Below are 17,551 nucleotides of genomic sequence, written 5' to 3'. Positions count from 1 at the left end.
GAGTAGGTCCAGAAAATCCTTATAATAACCTGTGTTTTTAATAAAAAAGAAATCTGGTAAGTGGAGGATGCTTATGGATTTTAGGAAATTAAACAAAGGAATAGATGATGTAGGAACAGAAACTCAGTTAGGTATTTTCCTCATCCAGCAGGGTTTTCACAGGTAAAGCACTTTACTGTTATTGATATAAAAGATGGTTATTTCGCCATCCCATTAGATGAAGAAATAAGTGAGTTTATAGCATTTATAGTACCTCAAAAGAATAATGCAGGGCCAGGTATAAGATTTAAACAGAAAGTTTTACCACAAGGGTTTATAGGGTCTCCAAAAGGGTATCAATGTACTTTAGAAAAAATAATAACACCACGGAAAGCAAAACATCCCGGCATAACATGTTATGTATATATGGATTATATTTTAATAGGAACAAATTATACAGCTCTCAAACATAAACAAGTAGTCGAAGAGTTACAAGAGGAATTAAAAAAGTGGGGATTTGAAACCCCTCAAGATAAAATACAGAATAGTGATGGGGACAAAGCAGTAAAATATTTAGGATATATTGTAGAACCCCAAACGTGGATATCATATAGCTATCAGCTATTGGATTGTAAACCAAAAACATTAAATAATGTTCAACGAGTATTAGGAAGAATTAATTGGATAAAACAAACATATCCTAAGATACAAACAGAAAACATTCAGAAGTTATTAACAGTAGATCAAAACATATTAAGTAAAACATCACGGACTAAAAAAACTCAATATGAGGTAGATGTAATACAACAAATGTTAACACAGCAGGAATGAATGCCTTATCATCAAAAAAAGGAACTAGTTAGTCTTAGCGTTGTGTGGAATCAAGTAGCTCAAGGAGCTGTTCATCAAAAGCATAAGGTGCTCTGATGGGGATATGGGACTAGCAAAGACAGAAAAATAAAAACCGAAGCACAGAAATGTGTGGCTTTAGCCAATCACATGGTTTCAGAAATAATCATATGATTGGGAAAAGTTCCAGATGAAGTTTGGTTGCACAGAGAAAAGGCTACTTTTGAGTATTTATTACAAGAAGGATTAGAGGGAACAGAAATTTGGTTATTAAATTGCAAATTTGGTATGGCACCTAACAAAATTTTTGATAAAAGTGAATGTTTAAGTTATCCTTGTATATGGAAAAGTGCTGTTCCAGTCACAGACCCTACAATTTATATAGATGGATCTAGAAAGAAGGGACAGCCAGCCCGTAGTGCTATATGGGAGAATGCAAATAATAATAAAGTAACAGAATTTGAGGGAACAGCTCAGCAAGCAGAAGTTAGGTCATTTTTATTAACATTACAATTAAAATATAATCAAATGAACATAGTTACAGACAGTAAATATTTATGGACATGTATTCAGTTAATGTCTGACTATGCGTGGAAAGAGGAAAATCCCATTTGGCAAGAAATCTGGGAATTATTACAAACAAAGAAAATATATTTACAATGTGTGCCAGGACATCAAGGGGTGCCAGGGAATGAAGAGGCTGACAATTTGGCCCCGGGAAATGTAGTTCTTACTGCAGAAGAGAAGGACTTACTGCCACAGTAGTCAGAACTTTGTTTCCCTGGGTGGCAAATAAAAGCAGCCAGAGATTGTTGCAGCCCAGGAAAAAAGACAAATATTTACAGGAATATACCTCCAATTGGATGAAATGCAAATAGCACAGATGCAATTAAATTATGGATTAGCTATAAAAGGATTGTTATTATTACAGTCAACTGTTAAACAAAGTTATTCAACCGAATTAATATTACAAGTTGTAAATTTTACTAAAAAGGGAATAAATATTCAAAAGGGCAATCCAGTTGTTATTTTACATATTATAGCTGCTGAAGAGATGGGGGAAGCAAAGTTACAAAAGTCAGCTCCAGATGACATGGCCTGTTTCACCTCAGAAACTTTTCAGGAAGCAGAACAGTGGCATGAGGCAACACATGCAAACCCCCGACAATTAGCAAGGAAGTTTCATCTTCCTTTAGGATTAGCAAAGCATATTACAAAGTTATGTAAAGACTGCCAACAGCAGGATAGTGCTACAGGAGAGGGATTTAGTCAGTTAAAAAACCAAGAAGGTGTTTGGCAGATGGATGTCACACACATGTTTGAGTTAGGACTTTATAAATATGTGTATGTAGCAGTTGACATACAAACAAAAATGATAAGGGTTAGTCCACAAAAGGGAGAAACAGAAAAACATACACAGACAGCTCTGCTTCAGATCATTCATATGGCAGGGCTCCCAAAAGAAATCCGAAGTGATAATGGACCAGGTTTTGCAGCAGATAGAGTACAAGTGATGTGTAAACAATTAGGGATTAAATGGCATCATGGCATTCCATACCATCCTCAGAGTCAGGGAAAAGTAGGAGGTACACATAAATTAATTAAACAACACTTCAAAAAGGTAAAAAGAGTTATTTGAAGACCCCATTAATGCTCTGTTGTGGACAGTATTTTGCCTCAATTTTGAAAAGAAGGGTAGAGATGGGTATACAAGAGCAGAGGCATGGGTGGAGCAACAGAACTTAAAAACTCAGAAACACGTAAGCACATGCAAACCTTAACTAATTCTTGTAAATTTTTGTATAAGGATCCCAAGTCACCTCAAACATTAGGCCCAGGCACTCTGCAGTGGGAAAGAGCAGGCATCAGAGGATTAGAACTTACAACTAGAGAGGTAAAAGTAGTTCCTAAACATCTAACAAAAAGAATTTTTTCAGATGAAGCCTAGAGTTCAGATGAATCCCAAAGTTACTGTTCAGTGGGTGGATGCCTTTTGCTTTGGACAAGAAGAAGCCATGATTATTGCTTACATCATTCATGGCCAAGAGTTGCACCCTAGTGAACTTACGGTAGTGCATAAGCAAACTATTCCTAGATGGTTAACACAGGTTACTCGTTCAATGTGGAACAAACATAGAAAAAGTACAGAACAGAGATTAATCCAAATACAAAAAAGATATTGGATCAATACTTTTGTGGACCTAAAAGATATGTCTCACTGAAAGGATGGGAACAAAAGGTAAAATGGGTCAAACACATACAGTTGTTGCCAAAGTTTGGGAACATATGTATGTGGTGCCCTGGTGTTAAAGTTCCCCATTGGAGTGAACCATATGGTGCTCCAAAGCCTCGTGGATCTTATTTAGTGCAGTTAAGACAATTAATAAATCATATGGTAGAAGAAACTCATCCTAGCCCCAGAGGAACTTGTGGATGGCCTTACAAATGCCCACCATGTGTTCTTCAAGCAGCTATTATATTATTAGAAGAGGATTATTGGAAAGGAGGGGTAGTTAAACTGAACAAATAGAAATGAGATCCCAAAAGGCAGGACCATCCGAGGAGAATAAAATAGTAGAAGAATTAAGGATGCTTCAGCTTCAACGGGAGAAAGAGGAGAGATGGAGGCAACAGGAACTGTAAACCACCGGCTCATCTGAAGAGGAAAAGGACGTGAGTATGCCTTTGTTGCCGGCAGGAAAAGGTAAGAATATTATATGGATCTGTATTTTAGCACTTTTGTGGGTCCCCATATGTCAAGGTTTTAGGCTAGAGTTGTTAAAATGGTCTAGTGCACCTACACTTGTAAATCCTCAAAAAGTCCCTTGGTTTTGTGCAGCAGCCAATACTCAATTTGAATGTCTTCCCCAAAACCATTACATAACACAGCTGCATTGGGCAGGAAACAACACCCATATGTGGAGACTTAGAGGACACAGAAATGGTACAGAATATGGAAACAATAATTGGGGGCTTCAAATAGGAAAACAATGGTTACGGTTATTTGAAAAATATTTAAATACTCAATGTCCAAAAAATATGGTTTATTGTAAGCCATTTAATTGTACAAATGCCACCTGGCCTTTAAATGTAACTGAGTATTATTGGGGAGCAAATTGTAGTGGACTTGAATGGATTTCAGATTCCACCAGCAGAATATTCCAAGGACATAAGCCTATGATCTTTAATACCACTTGGGCATTAAAACAAGGACTTGTAAATCAAATCAGTTGTAAACCAAATCATACTGCTCAAGGGTCTCAATGTAAGAAAAGCAATAAAGCTTGGTGTTGTAATTGAAAAGATTGCAATCAATTTCAAGATATTTTAGAAGCATGTCCTGAAATGCTTAGGTTGCTCACTTCTTTTACCAAAGGAGTACAGTTATGTGTCCATAGACCTTATTATTTTTGGAGTTGTAACAAACACAAAATTCAAAGAGAGTATGACACAAACAGTAATGTTAGTGGTGAATTTAAATGGGGGAATGAAACAATTGTGGGCAGTAGTAAGAACAGACAAAATGAAACTTTACAGCTAATAAAATGGGAATGTGATGGAGAAGCTCAAGTCACTCAGTGCATACCCAAGTTAGGTGAACTTACAACTGATAGTACATTTATAGGAATAGGATGGAAAAACTGGATATATCCTCAATTGGTCTGGCAGGCCAAATTTGTAAATCTGACAAATAATAATACATGGAGAATTCCAACAAGTGAAACAAATGACCAAAGCATCAAAACTGAGCAGTCCTGGCTACATAGTATAAAATTTAATGAAACTTATCCAGGACAAGTAAATTGTACTATTATGCATTTATCTAGTCATACTAATAAGAAGTGATATATGCCTTTTAATAGCTTAGCATTTTGCAATTTATCCTTGCCAGGGCTAGTCATGAAAAAGTGTTTATCAAACATTAGTAATTTGCCAGAGGAAGGGAAATTTGATTGTGCTATCCCATATCCTTGGGTAGCACTTTCCAAAGATGGGCTTGGCAATACACAAAAAGGCAAGGGGATGATGACCATCAACACCACATTTGTCTTTTCCACGTGAGATGAAAGACAAACAATTACTTCAATTAGAGTGCAATTTTGTAAATAAAACTAAAAATACAAATGAGACTCAATTTTGTCAAGATTGTTTAGAATGTAGATCCAGGGATACTAGGATCTTACTATCGACTCACAAATTAATGCATGCACAGTCATCAAGGGAATACAAATATACAACATGTAGTTTCCAATTTATAGGAATCCATTGTGACTCATTGAGTTAAAGGTCAGGAAGGCACACAATGGAAAAAATTTGACATAGAAAGTAGTCAGTGTGACATGTTGTTCAATGTATCAGCACCAAAGGGAGCAGGTGGCACACCAAACAGTATATGTGCTTGTTCACAGTCAGCCATTTGTTTTGCAACTATAGGTGGCCCAGAGGAATGGATTCAACAGGCTTCTGACAGACATATTAAGGTGGGCCAACAGGAAAATATAATTCCCATTCCTATAGATAATAACAAGTTAGAAATTGTTAAGCCAAAGAGATCCAAGTGTGGAGCTGTTTTATTAGCTGCTTTCGGAATTGTTACTGCCATCACTGCTGCGGCTGGTATGGCTACAGGTGGGGTGGCCCTCCATCAATTGCAGGAACTCAAGGAACTAGCAGACAAAAATGTCCAGATGCTGGTGGGTCTGATAAAGACCCAGGAAAATCATTGGGTTTTTACGAGGGATCTTACATTTGAACTTTTGGAGCTAGAAGCACGAGTACACTGGATTGAGGAAGTGCTAGCCACTGACAAAGCCTTTCAAACATTAAACTGTGAAATATCAGCCAGCGGTCTTTGCATTTTCTGGGAGTGGTACAATACAACACAGCTCAAAGAATGGATTGATAGCACCAGCTGGTATTTTTTCAAAAGGGGATAAAAGAAGTAGACCAATTAGTTCTTAAGAATAGAGTTGATTTAACAGGCCGAGGACAGTTTGCAGAAGGTACAAGGGCAGTCAGCATTAGAAACATGGATTAGTACTGTGCCTGACTGGTTTTCTTCCATATGGAGGGCATTAAAAAAGAGTTGGTGGTGGCTCATCATCGGCATTAGTTATCATTATTCCCTTGTTACCTAGTTGCATTAAAGCAATTATAAATTATATCAGAGGATATGTAATAGTGAATATGTCTGATATACAGGAACAATGGCCATGAGAGAGATGATGGACAACAAGATAAAAAGACACAAGAAAAGAATACTCAAACAAAAGGAAAAACGAAGAGCAACAACATTTTCCCAAACACCATCCCCTTCACTTTTAGGCTTAAAAGCCGCTGCTGCAGCACTTATTCTGGCAATAGAAAAAAAAATTTGAACTAAAATCATGCTATTGTTGCTGTTACTGTTGAGGCTGCATTTTAATCAGATTGCTTTTTATTGTATGTATTTCGACTTTGCCAACATTTGCAAGCCTGCTTTTAAAAGAAAAAAGGGTGGACTGGAGGAAAATGAAGGAGAACACCTGTTAAAGATGGAGGCACTCTTGCTCTCCAGGATTTAGACTGTCAGCAGCAATGCAAAAAGACTGGGTCAGCAAAAATTCTCAAAGCTTAACCACAAACCACAGACTTCCTCTTCAGTTATCTAGGAGATGGCGAGGTATGGGAGGGGTTTACAGCTGGCTAAAACATATGTAAGACATGCTTTTACCCAATAAAGTTGCTTAGTGCGTGCACTAAGTCCCAAAACTTTGTGTCTGGTTTCTGGTTGCTCACCTCCCTAAGCAGCAGCCCCTAGCTCAAGGCATGCCCTCAGCAACTCATCTCTGCACTCTCTTGTCAGGGCTGCATGCGGCCCTGCTCCCTGGGGGACTCCTGGCAGAGGCTATGTGTAGTCCTGCCTCCTGAGACCCCCCAGGACCAAGAGAAACGTGCAATATAAGACACTTTTTTTGACTTCAAGTGAATTAAAACAAATAAATGTACCAATTGCCTTATAGACTGTGAAGGTATTTTTTGAATAGACCTTTTTTTATTCCTCATTCAGTCCATTACCTCATTACGCTATGAATATTAGAATACCGAAAGAGATGCCTCATAACCAATTTTATGCCTATGACACAGGTTTTGGGGGCTTTGAAAAAGAACAGTAAAGTGTGGTAAGAAATGCTAAAATAAATATGACATTGAGAAACCAGCAAAAGACATCCATAAGGTTGGGCTATATAATTCTCTAGAATTTAAAGATAACAGATCCATGTATTTTGGTGTTTTTTTATTGCTCTGGGATAAAGACAACTATTCTTACTGAGGCATGCAAGGTCCTGATATCTGCTCTTGATGTCTGCTAAGGTTTGAATGTGTCCCCCAAAGTTCATGTGTTGGAACTTTAATCCCCAATACAACAGTGTTAGTAAGTGGGGCCTGGTAAGAGCTGATTAGGTCATGAGGGCTCTACCCTCTTAAATGGATTCATGTCATTATGGCTGGAGTGGGTTAGTTATCGCAAAAGCGAATTTGTTATAAAAGTGAATTCAGCCCCCTCCTGCTCTGTTGCACTCACCCTCTCTTGCCCTTCTGCCTTCTGCCATGGGATGACGCAGCATGAATGCCCTCGTCAGGTGCCAGCACCATGCTCTTGGACTTCCCAGTCTTGAAAATTGTGAGCCAAATAAATTTCTGTTCATTATAAATTCCCCAGTCCATGTATTCTGTTATAGCAGCATAAAATGGACTCAGACAATATCTGACCCATGCCACCTCTCCATCCTCATCTAGTACATCCCTCCTGCTGCATCTAGCCCAGGGCTTCCGAGACCCCAGGCTTCTTTCAGGTCCTAGCAGGTACCATGCTCCCTGTACCCACAGTGTTTGCAGATGTTGTTCTCCCTGCATGGAAAGCTCTCCCACCCACAGTTGCCTAATTAACTCCTACTTATCCTTTAAAGCTCATCTCAATGACCATTTCTCTAGGGTAGCCTTCTCCAGACTCCCTGACCAGGGTAATATCCTTATTGTAGATGCCCATCCCACTTATACTTACAGCACTCATCATAATTGCAAGTTTATATGTAACTTTATATAACATTAAAAATATATATATAACATATTCACTCTACATACACTGTATATGTAACTTTTATTCACAGAACTTATCATAGTTGCAATTTTACATTTATTTGTGTGATTATTTGATTAACGTCCATCTCCTCTACTAGGATGGTATTCCTCATGAGGATAAGAACCACATCTTTGTACTTGTTTTGTAACCATTATATAAACAACCCATAGCATAGGGCCTGGCACATAATAGATGCCTGAAAGATCTATTGACTAACTGAAGAAAATGACTAACTGTAATGGAAAGAGGAAGAAACAATCTTGAGAAACCCTAATTAAGCATATTTTTAAAATACTGTTTTCCAGAAATCAACATGGGGAAATAAAGTCCTCTTTTAAATGCTGCCATATACTTCCAAATAAATAAACAAACCCTGCTCATGCCTGTAAATGAAACATAATGACCATAGCTTTTCTCATCAAACTCACATTGAAAAGGTATTAATTATACTATTCTTGGATTATATCTATTTACCCAAACCAGTTCTTAGAATCTTTATTTTTTTTGTCCAAAGAGTACTTAGAATTTATACTATTAGTATTTTCAGTGCTCTTAGGATACTATATGTGTGCCCAGAATCAATAAACCAAAAGACAAATTAATGTTTTCACTCTGGTAGAAAAACTAATTTCTTTTGCATGTCAATAGAAGTCCAACATGATAGAAAAATCTTAAGCTTTTCTTGTCAAATAATTTAATTAATACATTTGCACTCCTCTTCTTAACCTTTCACTTATATTCTACTTGTTTCAGCCAATTTGATTCAACAAATATAAAAACTTCCATGTAGATGCTATGGCACATAAAAGGATGAGTAACACAGAGTCCTGATCCTCATAGAAATTACCATTTTGTAAAGGGAATCTCCAAGTACAGACTTTATTTTATTTTATTAGAAAAATTTGTTTCTGAATTGGTTAAGATCTCAGAATGCATTTTCCCCAGACAAGCAAAGTCCCTCATGCTGATTGGATGATTTAGCACTACTTGGAATAGTCTCAGATTACATAAATGGTTTCTTTAAAAAAAGAAAACAACATATCCTTTAATACCCCACAGGCTTTAATGACCATCAACAATCTTACCTCCTTGGTTTTATAATTATCAGATCAAGCAGGTTAGAGCTATTATACAATGGTTTGTCACCGTTGTGTAGACCTACCTCATACAAGAAGCTTTCAGGTTGCTTAGGGTCGAGGGCAGATTCCTTGGCAGTACTTTCAGCCAGTGACCTTTCCGTGAATTTCAGTGTCTCTCCACTGCAATGGATGAATGGTTGGCTTGTAGTCAGTTGTCTGACACACTCACTAGCAAGTTGGTCTTTATTTGTAGAAATGCTAGTTTCCATTGGATTTTCTTTAAATGAATCTTGTTTTATAACAGTGTCTTTTGCATTGCTGTATACATAGCTCTGCAATTCTGGCCTCTCTGTGTAAGTTAAGTCGTCTGTCAGATTTTGAAATGTTGTCATTTCATCATTAAATGCTTCTATCCAGTGAAATTTGCAAATAGGTTCAAATGGTCTCAAGGAAGAAATGCTGGTGTCAATTGGCTGAATTAGTACATTCTGTATGTAATTTCCAGTGTTGATATCTCATTAGAGAGAGAAGGAAATAAGAATGAGTTCACCATAAATTTACACAGTAACAGTTATATTTGTATTTATGAAATAAACCATTGAAGCCTTTTAAAAATCATATATTATTTCAACCTTATGCGTTGTGTGGATTTTAGCACAGCTTGGTGTTGACAAACAAAACAACATTTTACAAGGGGAAGATATCCCCAACCGACTGCTACAAAAAGTTTGCTATATATCATTCTGGTCAAATACCATTAGAACAAATTCCAAGATAGCTTCAAAATTCTTTTATTGTACCGTAATTTTTAAATGTTTTAATTATAAAATGTTTCAAAAAGATACAAAAGCAAAGAGAATTGTAAAATAGCAAACATACATAAGCTTGTTTAATCTCACTACAATCCCATGAAGTCAGTAAAATATTATCCCTATTTTACAGATTGGAAACTGAGACATAAGAGACAAGTCACCTGCCTATGGTCACAAAGCTGCTAAGCAGTGTAGCCGACATTCTAGAATACTACTTCTAAATGCTTTGCTATACTGTTTCTCAATATGACAAATTATCCAGATTTAATACACGTCTTTAAAAAATCAGAATAAGACAAAAATTACAAGATATAAAATGTTACAAAATTAATTAATGATCCCTTCCTTCTATCTAGAACTTTCTCCTCCACCCCCTTCCCAGAGATAACCACTGTACTGAAGCCTGGACGTATTCATCCTTCCCATCATATTTTTCTACTTTTACCACTCTTTTATGTAGCTAAATAATATATTTCAAGTCCCCAGACTTCCTCATCTTGTGACACCCTTAACGCCTCAATAATTTTTTCACATCACCCCTGGATTAAAGAATGCCTAACAGTTTCATTTTGTAAGTAGTTAAGTTCAAACAAGTTACTAAGCTTTCGTCTTAACAACTTATTAGCTATTTGAAAATACACATAAAGTAAAAGAACAATACATTATTTTATTCTGAGACAACCACACTCTCTACTTGGATGTGTACTGTTAAGCACCACACAGGGTCTCAAACCATGGAATCAGATTAGGTAACATCCTCTGTCGCTTCTTACTCATCATTGATTTCACACAGGACTTGTTTTCTTATCACAACAACCTCCAAAAACCTAGCTTTGCAAATAAGACATCATAGAAAGGACTGTAGCATGGGCTTATATTGAAATAGTGAACTACCTTGAGATAGTCTAACAGATGTCCAGTATCACCATTTCCTTCAAATTTCAAAATATCCTGCAGCACTCCAGGAGAACCATGAAAATAGAGTATTGTTGTGTTTAAAATTTTTACATAAATAGCATCACACTATATATCCATATGAAAGTCTTTATTTCACTCAAAATTTTGCTTTTGAGACTTAGCCATGTAAATACATGTAGATCTAGTTCATTCTACTGACAGATTATACTTTATTCCTTTTAGTTCCCTAGCTAAGTTGCTTCTAATTGTGCCTTTAAAAACAGCACTGCAGTGAACACCCTTATACATGTTTTCCTGTACACCAATCTAAGAATTTTTGTCTAGTATCTGGGTATATAATTACAAGTAGAATTGCTAGATTATAGAAAATACCTATCTACAACTTTATTAGAATTGCAAAATTGCTCTCCAAAGTGGTTGTTATCAATTTATACTTCTACAAGTAGCATAAGAGTTCCTCTGTTCTACACCCCTCCAAAACATGTCAAACTGATAGGCTGAAATGGTATTTTACTGTGGCCATTTTAGTGTACATCTTTTCATGGATTTAATGGTCTTGCAGGTTTCCTTTTCTGTGATCTGCCTGTTATATACTGTTATTGGTTGAATGTGTCCTCCCCAAATTCAGACGTTGAAAGCCTAACCCCCAGTACCTTAGAAATGTGACTGTATTTGGAGATCAGGCCTTCAAAGAGGTAACTGAGGTTAAATAAGGTCACCAGGGTAGGCCCTAATCCGGTATAACTGATGTCCTTATAAGAGGAAGAGACACCAGAAAGACAAGAGAAAAGGCCATGTAGGGACACAGCAAGAAAGTGACCATCTGAAAGCCAAAGAGAGGCCTCAGGAGAAAGCAACCCTGCTACCTCCTTAATCTTGGTCTTCCAGACTCTAGAACTGTGAGAAATTTTATTTCTGTTGGTTAAGCCACCCAATCTATGGTGTTTTGTTGTGTCAGCCCTAGAAAACTAATACATATAGGTTGCCTGTTTTTCTATTGAGTTATGTCTTTTTCTTATTGATTTGGAATTTGTTTTGGATACCAATTCCTTAATTATATACATTGCATGTATCTTCTCTATGGTTTGTTTCTTTTTACTTTGATTATACTTTGGTCATATAGAAATTTTCTTATTTTAATGTAGTTAAATGTATCAACTATGGTTTGTATTTCTCATGTCTTAAGAAATCTTTCCCTTTCCTGTTTTCATAAAGGCATTTTTAAAATTTTCTTTACAAGTTAGAGCTTTGCAGTTTACATGTAGACCTTTACCCATGTGGACTTTACTTCTCTAGTCAGCAGGAGGTAAGAGTCTAATCATTTCTTACATTTAGAGCCAACTGTTTCAGCACAATTGAATGAATAATCCATTCTTCTCCCATGGATTTATGATAACACCTCTACCAAAAACCAAGTGTCCACATATATTAATGGGTCTATTTTTGGACTCTGTATTCTATTTATTCCACTGATTTATAACCCTTCTGCTTATAAACCATTGTTATAATTACTATAACTCTATAATAAATCTTGTCATCTGGCAGGACAAGTCTCCAAATCTTCTTTTTCAAAACTGTACTGGGTATTTTTAAAAAAACTTCTCACTTCTAAATGTTAGGTCAACTTAGGATAAATTAAATTGCATTAATATGTCAATCTGAGGAAAGCTGACATCTTCACAACATTGATCATAAACATTTTACTCTTATCTGTAAAATGGAGATAAAAACGGCCCTTAATTCAATTTTAAAAAACTTTATTTCATAAGAGTGTTTACATATTAAATGTGATAATGTATATAAAGAGATTAGCATGGTACCTGGCTATTATTATTGTTATTAACACAGAACACACAAAAAAATCTGTTTCTCTGTTTTGCCTATTGTCAACAAAGAGATACTTACCTCCTAACAAATTGTCTAGTGTATTACAAATATCTTCAGAAAGTATGGATTTATACTCACTTTCCCTTTTTACATTCATTTCATTCTGTATTAATAATAAAAGACATTAATATTAATACTTCAAGCAAACATTACAAGCTTCTTCTAAAGGTGTGTATAACTGCTAAGTAATTTTTCTGTTAGAATATTTTGTAGCACAGATAGAATGTGCGTTCTAGTTATCTCTCCCTACTACACATTTAGCTCTCTTTTAGTAAAACCATACTGAGTAACAATATTAAATGAAAATTAAACAAAAACTTGCTATTTCAATATTTTGGTTTTTTGATAAATCAAATCAAGTGACTATAAACACAAGGATATATAATAGCATATACATATATCTCTCTTACTGGTAATTCTTTGATGTGTATTAATCTGGTCTAAACAGCATTAGGGTAGTTGTTAGTCTAGTCTTTTGAACATTGAAGATATGTAAAACAGGTTGCAGTAATAAGGTGACATCTGATTCCACTAAACAGTAATTTATAAAAATTCAGGTAGGGCTTACTCTCAAAGTTACCTTATTGTTATCTACGATGAAAGGGTTTATTATGTTAACAGTATAAATAAGAGAGTGAGGAAAACATTTAAAATATTTGAGAAAAACATTGGTTTAATCTTAACAGTATAACATGTTTGTGGACCTAAATGATGCTCTAAAAAAATTCTTATCTCTTATAACAGCTGGCTACAAACTTCTATTCAATAGTTTTTTCAGTAATTGCTCCACATATTTAATGTGCTTGAAGTACAATAAAAACTGAATTACATCTTTTTTTCTTTTTTTACTATATCTTATAACAACCTATTTTTTAGACTTGTTGCTAATTCAGACCATTCCTCCTAATTAAATTTTTAAAGTATCAAGAATAATGTACTTGAAAGAATAAAATAGCAGTATTCACTTGCATAGATGATACATTTTACATGATTTTGTTGGGTCTCTACTACTCATAGAATTTCAGAATTTCAGAGATAACTTCTACCTCTCATCTTTGCTGATATTGCTGTTTTTATCTAAAATATGGCCTTTTGTTCCTTTGGTCTATAAATTTGTTGCAAAGAATAAAATGCTCAGTAAAATCTGAGAGGGAGCACCTCCTTACATAATTGAAGACATCCATTTTTTCAAATTTAGTACATGGTATCTTGGACCCTGATTAACACTCCCAATTTTTTGTTCAAAATAAAAAGATTTTTATAATTAAAAAAGAACCTTGAACATTGTTTAAGAAGAGAAGATAAAAAACTCTCAAAATCCCACTATCTGGTGACAACCAGTGTGACCATTTTTCCATGTCAACAGATCATATGTGTATATTTGTATTATCTTATTTAAGGCTACATGTTCACTGTACATCTGCACAGTAATTTAATTAGCTCTTTAGCGATGAAAATTTAGGTTGTTTCCAATGTTTAGTTATTATAAACAATTCTAAAATATCTTATTTGAATACTTCCTAGAGGTTGAAAAAATGCAGTTTAACTCTTAATTTCCTATCATTAAACAGCCCTTTTAAAAGGCTTTGCCAATTCATAGGCTGTACCACATGAAATTGTCAATATTTGTCCATTTTTAACTACAAAAAGGCAGTTTCATATGACACAACTTAATACATTCCTATTATTTCCCTATGCTATTGCTAATAACTATCAAACATTTAGAACATTCACGAAAATCTTAGGATATTACAATCTCTTTTATTTTGTAAGAAAGGGCACTAGAAATTTTCATGAAAACAGGAAGGGATTAATTTACATTCAGGGTACTGTCAATATCATTATGAATGACGAATGAATTACGTTTGCATACTGACATAGTGGAAAAAGCACTAGACCAGAAGTCAGGCCGCTTGGGCTCTCATCCTGCCTCTGTGACTGAGTTGTTGTGGCCACGTCCCCTGGTAGCATCTTAGGATATCATGAGGAGACTAGAAAGCATCAGTCTTAACACTCTTATCTGTAAAACTCTACCTTTCTTTGCATACTAGTGGAACTGGGAAAACCAGACCTTATATTACCCTCCTTTATGTGTCCACTGAGATTTAAATTTTCATGTGGAAGATAATGTGAATACTCCATACATCTTAACCTCCCAGAACGCAGAAGCAATGCCCACCTGAGGCAAGTCTGAAGTTGTACTGCTGGTTTCCATACAGAAAGGAGAATCTGACTGAGTTAAGTCTTGAGAAAGACCGCAAACATTCATGGCATCCAATTCTGGCATGCTTTCTAATTTTTCATGAGAAGTATCCATTTCAAAATGTTTAGGATCTGAAGGCGGTGACCAAAAGTTTTGATAGTCCTTGTTCCTAACTGTTGAATGATGGAAAGCCTCAATTTTGAAAAAAGAAATTTTAATGTCTATTAATACGTGCAAATAAAAAGGGTTTCCCCCATCCCGCCTTTCATTAAGAAGGTGGCAAAGTTCACTACCTTAAAACTTTAAATGACATTTATCAAAGTTATTAGAAAAATTAAAAATTTTAGTCTGAGTATACCATAACTTGGCATGGTAATAAAAACTGAATTGAACAAAAATAAGTCAATATGTGTGGCTACTACCTAATAATTCCCTAAAAGGCTTGGGACATAGAAGGCGAAAAGATCTCTCAGTTACTTGATCAAAGGATATTTACAAAATATTATCAAAGACCTATTAAGTTCCACAAAACACTATTTCTGTTTACTTGATACCTTCTGTTGGAACATCTCATCATCAAGTCAAATCCAAATGTAAATCAGTTTCCGTCCTCACTTTCCTAGGCCATACCTATGTAGTCTCTCAGGCACCTGGGTGTGAAAATTTGAAGATGTCTTAGCATCCCTCTACTTTGTCATACACGGCTACTCAGTTACCAGGTTTTGTCCATTTTCCCTTTAAAACTGTCTTTCCATAACTCATGCTTGCTTTCCGTCCTCTATGTCATCACACTGGTCCATAATCTTGGGACCTCCTCGAGTCTGTCAGGGATGGGAGTGGAAAAGATATCCAATCACACTGGTTCCAGATTCTTCAGCTTGATCTTCTAGGCCTTCCTTAGCCTACATCCACAATTACCTCACCCGTACTCTCCTGCTCTAGTCAGATTGAAATGATGTTTCTGCTGTTGACGGGACTGGTGCCATTTTAAGAAAATCCCTCCATTTTTTAAAAACTCAGGTGGGAAAAATCCGGGCGGGAAAATGTGGGAGGGCCTGGGAGGAGCCATGCTAACAGCAAAATTAGCTTATGTACTGTTGGCTTGCTTGCATTGGCTAATAACTCCTAGCACTTGCAGCTTTAAAAACCAAAAGTAAAAATGGCTCAGGGTGCACTCTGAATTGGCTAGTGCGGTCCCAGCTGCTGGCAATAAAATTTTATTTTTTTTTCCATATCAGTCTCCGAGGGTGATTTCTCCCATTGCCTATAACAAGATCAGGTTCATTTCCCTGCAAATAGATAATACTCCATACCACTTCACTAATCTGCCCTGGCATGTGCTTCTCTCCTAAAACCTTCACATCTACCCACTCATCTATTTTTTTAATACCTACAATGTTCTTAATCTCTAAATCTATACCTTACAATTCAGCACCTATTTGTTTACTGTTTTAGAGTCTTCACCGCTGGTTCAAGGGTATTAGTGTTTGTACTTACAGATTATAACTGTCTTGAGAGGAGTCAACTTAGGGGTGTTCCATCCCATACTGTAAAAGGGCCAGTGTTGTCTACACAGTAAATATAAACTGAATAAATCCTACATCCTAATGATTTATTTCTGTTAAACCCTTTCAATGTACAGTCACTACCCATTTGCCTGGATTAACTACTTTGTTGAATTATTCAATTAAAAAGTAATTCCTTCATAGAGGATTAGTTGTTTTTAAACCTATGTCATCACTCACTAAAGTACAAAAAGGTCAGCAAGCCAAGCAGGCTAGTCAGGACTGGCAAAAGGCCCAACTTTATGCTCAACATTCCCCTGTCTTCCCAACACATAAATGCTGCCTGGGTTATGGTGAAGGGGATCTGAAAAACCCTTGCTTTGTTTTCCAAATGCAAAAAAACAAAAACATAAACCCCGCAAGGGCCTTATTTCTTACGTTTTTTTGTTTGTGAACCCAAAACTTCCAATTACACTTTTACAACATTTTTCATACGTTATAAGGCACTGCAGATTTCTATTTTTTAAGTTAGGCTTATTTTTTCTTTTATTTCTATCCTTAACCAGAGTTATGTTCGATTTTTTAAAAAAATTGATGCAAATGTTTGGATATTCCAGAAACATCCTAAAGCTGTTTTAAGATAGGCGTTAACAGAGGCATCATGGGAATTACTGGCAAAAACTCTAAAGTTCTGTTCTAAAATTTTTTACCAGTCGTATGACAAACTTTAAGTTTTTTCCTCATTTCTGTCTCAAAACAGCGCACCAAACTTTTTAAGACGCAAAAGTGTGCTCACTTCCAGGATCCACAGTTTCCTGGACCCGCGCGAGGTTTTCGCGCTTCCTCCCTCCGCACCGGCCTTCGTGCGAGGGAGAAGAACGCTCTTCACCCTCTTCCACCGAGAGCTTTGACAACCTAGCGGCTACGCTCCGGCGCACTAGAACGGCCCTGTGTGACGTCCGCCCGCGCCAGCCTATCTCGCCGGGGAAAGGCTGCGACGCCCTCGGGGCCCGTTCCAACGCCCTGGGCGCGGCGCGGTGACTTCGGCGTTTCTGTTCCCAGAGTAGTGAAGTTATGAGGCTGTGGGCCCCAGGCCGAACAGGCGTGTCCTTCTGCAGGGGAAACACAAAGCGGGGCGCAGAAACGAAACACTCCAGAACGAAAGGCCAGCACAAACCTAACTAGGCGACTCAGTA

General features: G+C 36.5%; 1 protein-coding gene across 1 annotated transcript in view; it reads right to left on the bottom strand.

Annotated features, from left to right (window-relative positions):
- Nucleotides 1-17,240, bottom strand: part of CAGE1 (cancer antigen 1) — a 62,631-nt gene extending 45,391 nt beyond the window's left edge. Inside the window, exons 1-4 of the mRNA XM_063098050.1 lie at nucleotides 17,152-17,240; nucleotides 14,827-15,042; nucleotides 12,666-12,750; nucleotides 9,114-9,544 (exon numbers count right to left, since the gene is read on the bottom strand). Of these exons, the coding sequence (XP_062954120.1) occupies nucleotides 9,114-9,544; nucleotides 12,666-12,750; nucleotides 14,827-14,964 (654 nt within the window). The 5' untranslated portion in view covers nucleotides 14,965-15,042; nucleotides 17,152-17,240. The remainder of the gene's footprint in view (nucleotides 1-9,113; nucleotides 9,545-12,665; nucleotides 12,751-14,826; nucleotides 15,043-17,151) is intronic.
- Between the last annotated feature and the right edge of the window lie 311 nt (nucleotides 17,241-17,551).

Source organism: Cynocephalus volans, chromosome 5 (assembly GCF_027409185.1).
Source record: "Cynocephalus volans isolate mCynVol1 chromosome 5, mCynVol1.pri, whole genome shotgun sequence".
NCBI lineage: Eukaryota > Metazoa > Chordata > Mammalia > Dermoptera > Cynocephalidae > Cynocephalus > Cynocephalus volans.
Note: the sequence above shows the minus strand (reverse complement) of the source record. Positions and strands in the feature narration are given on the sequence as shown.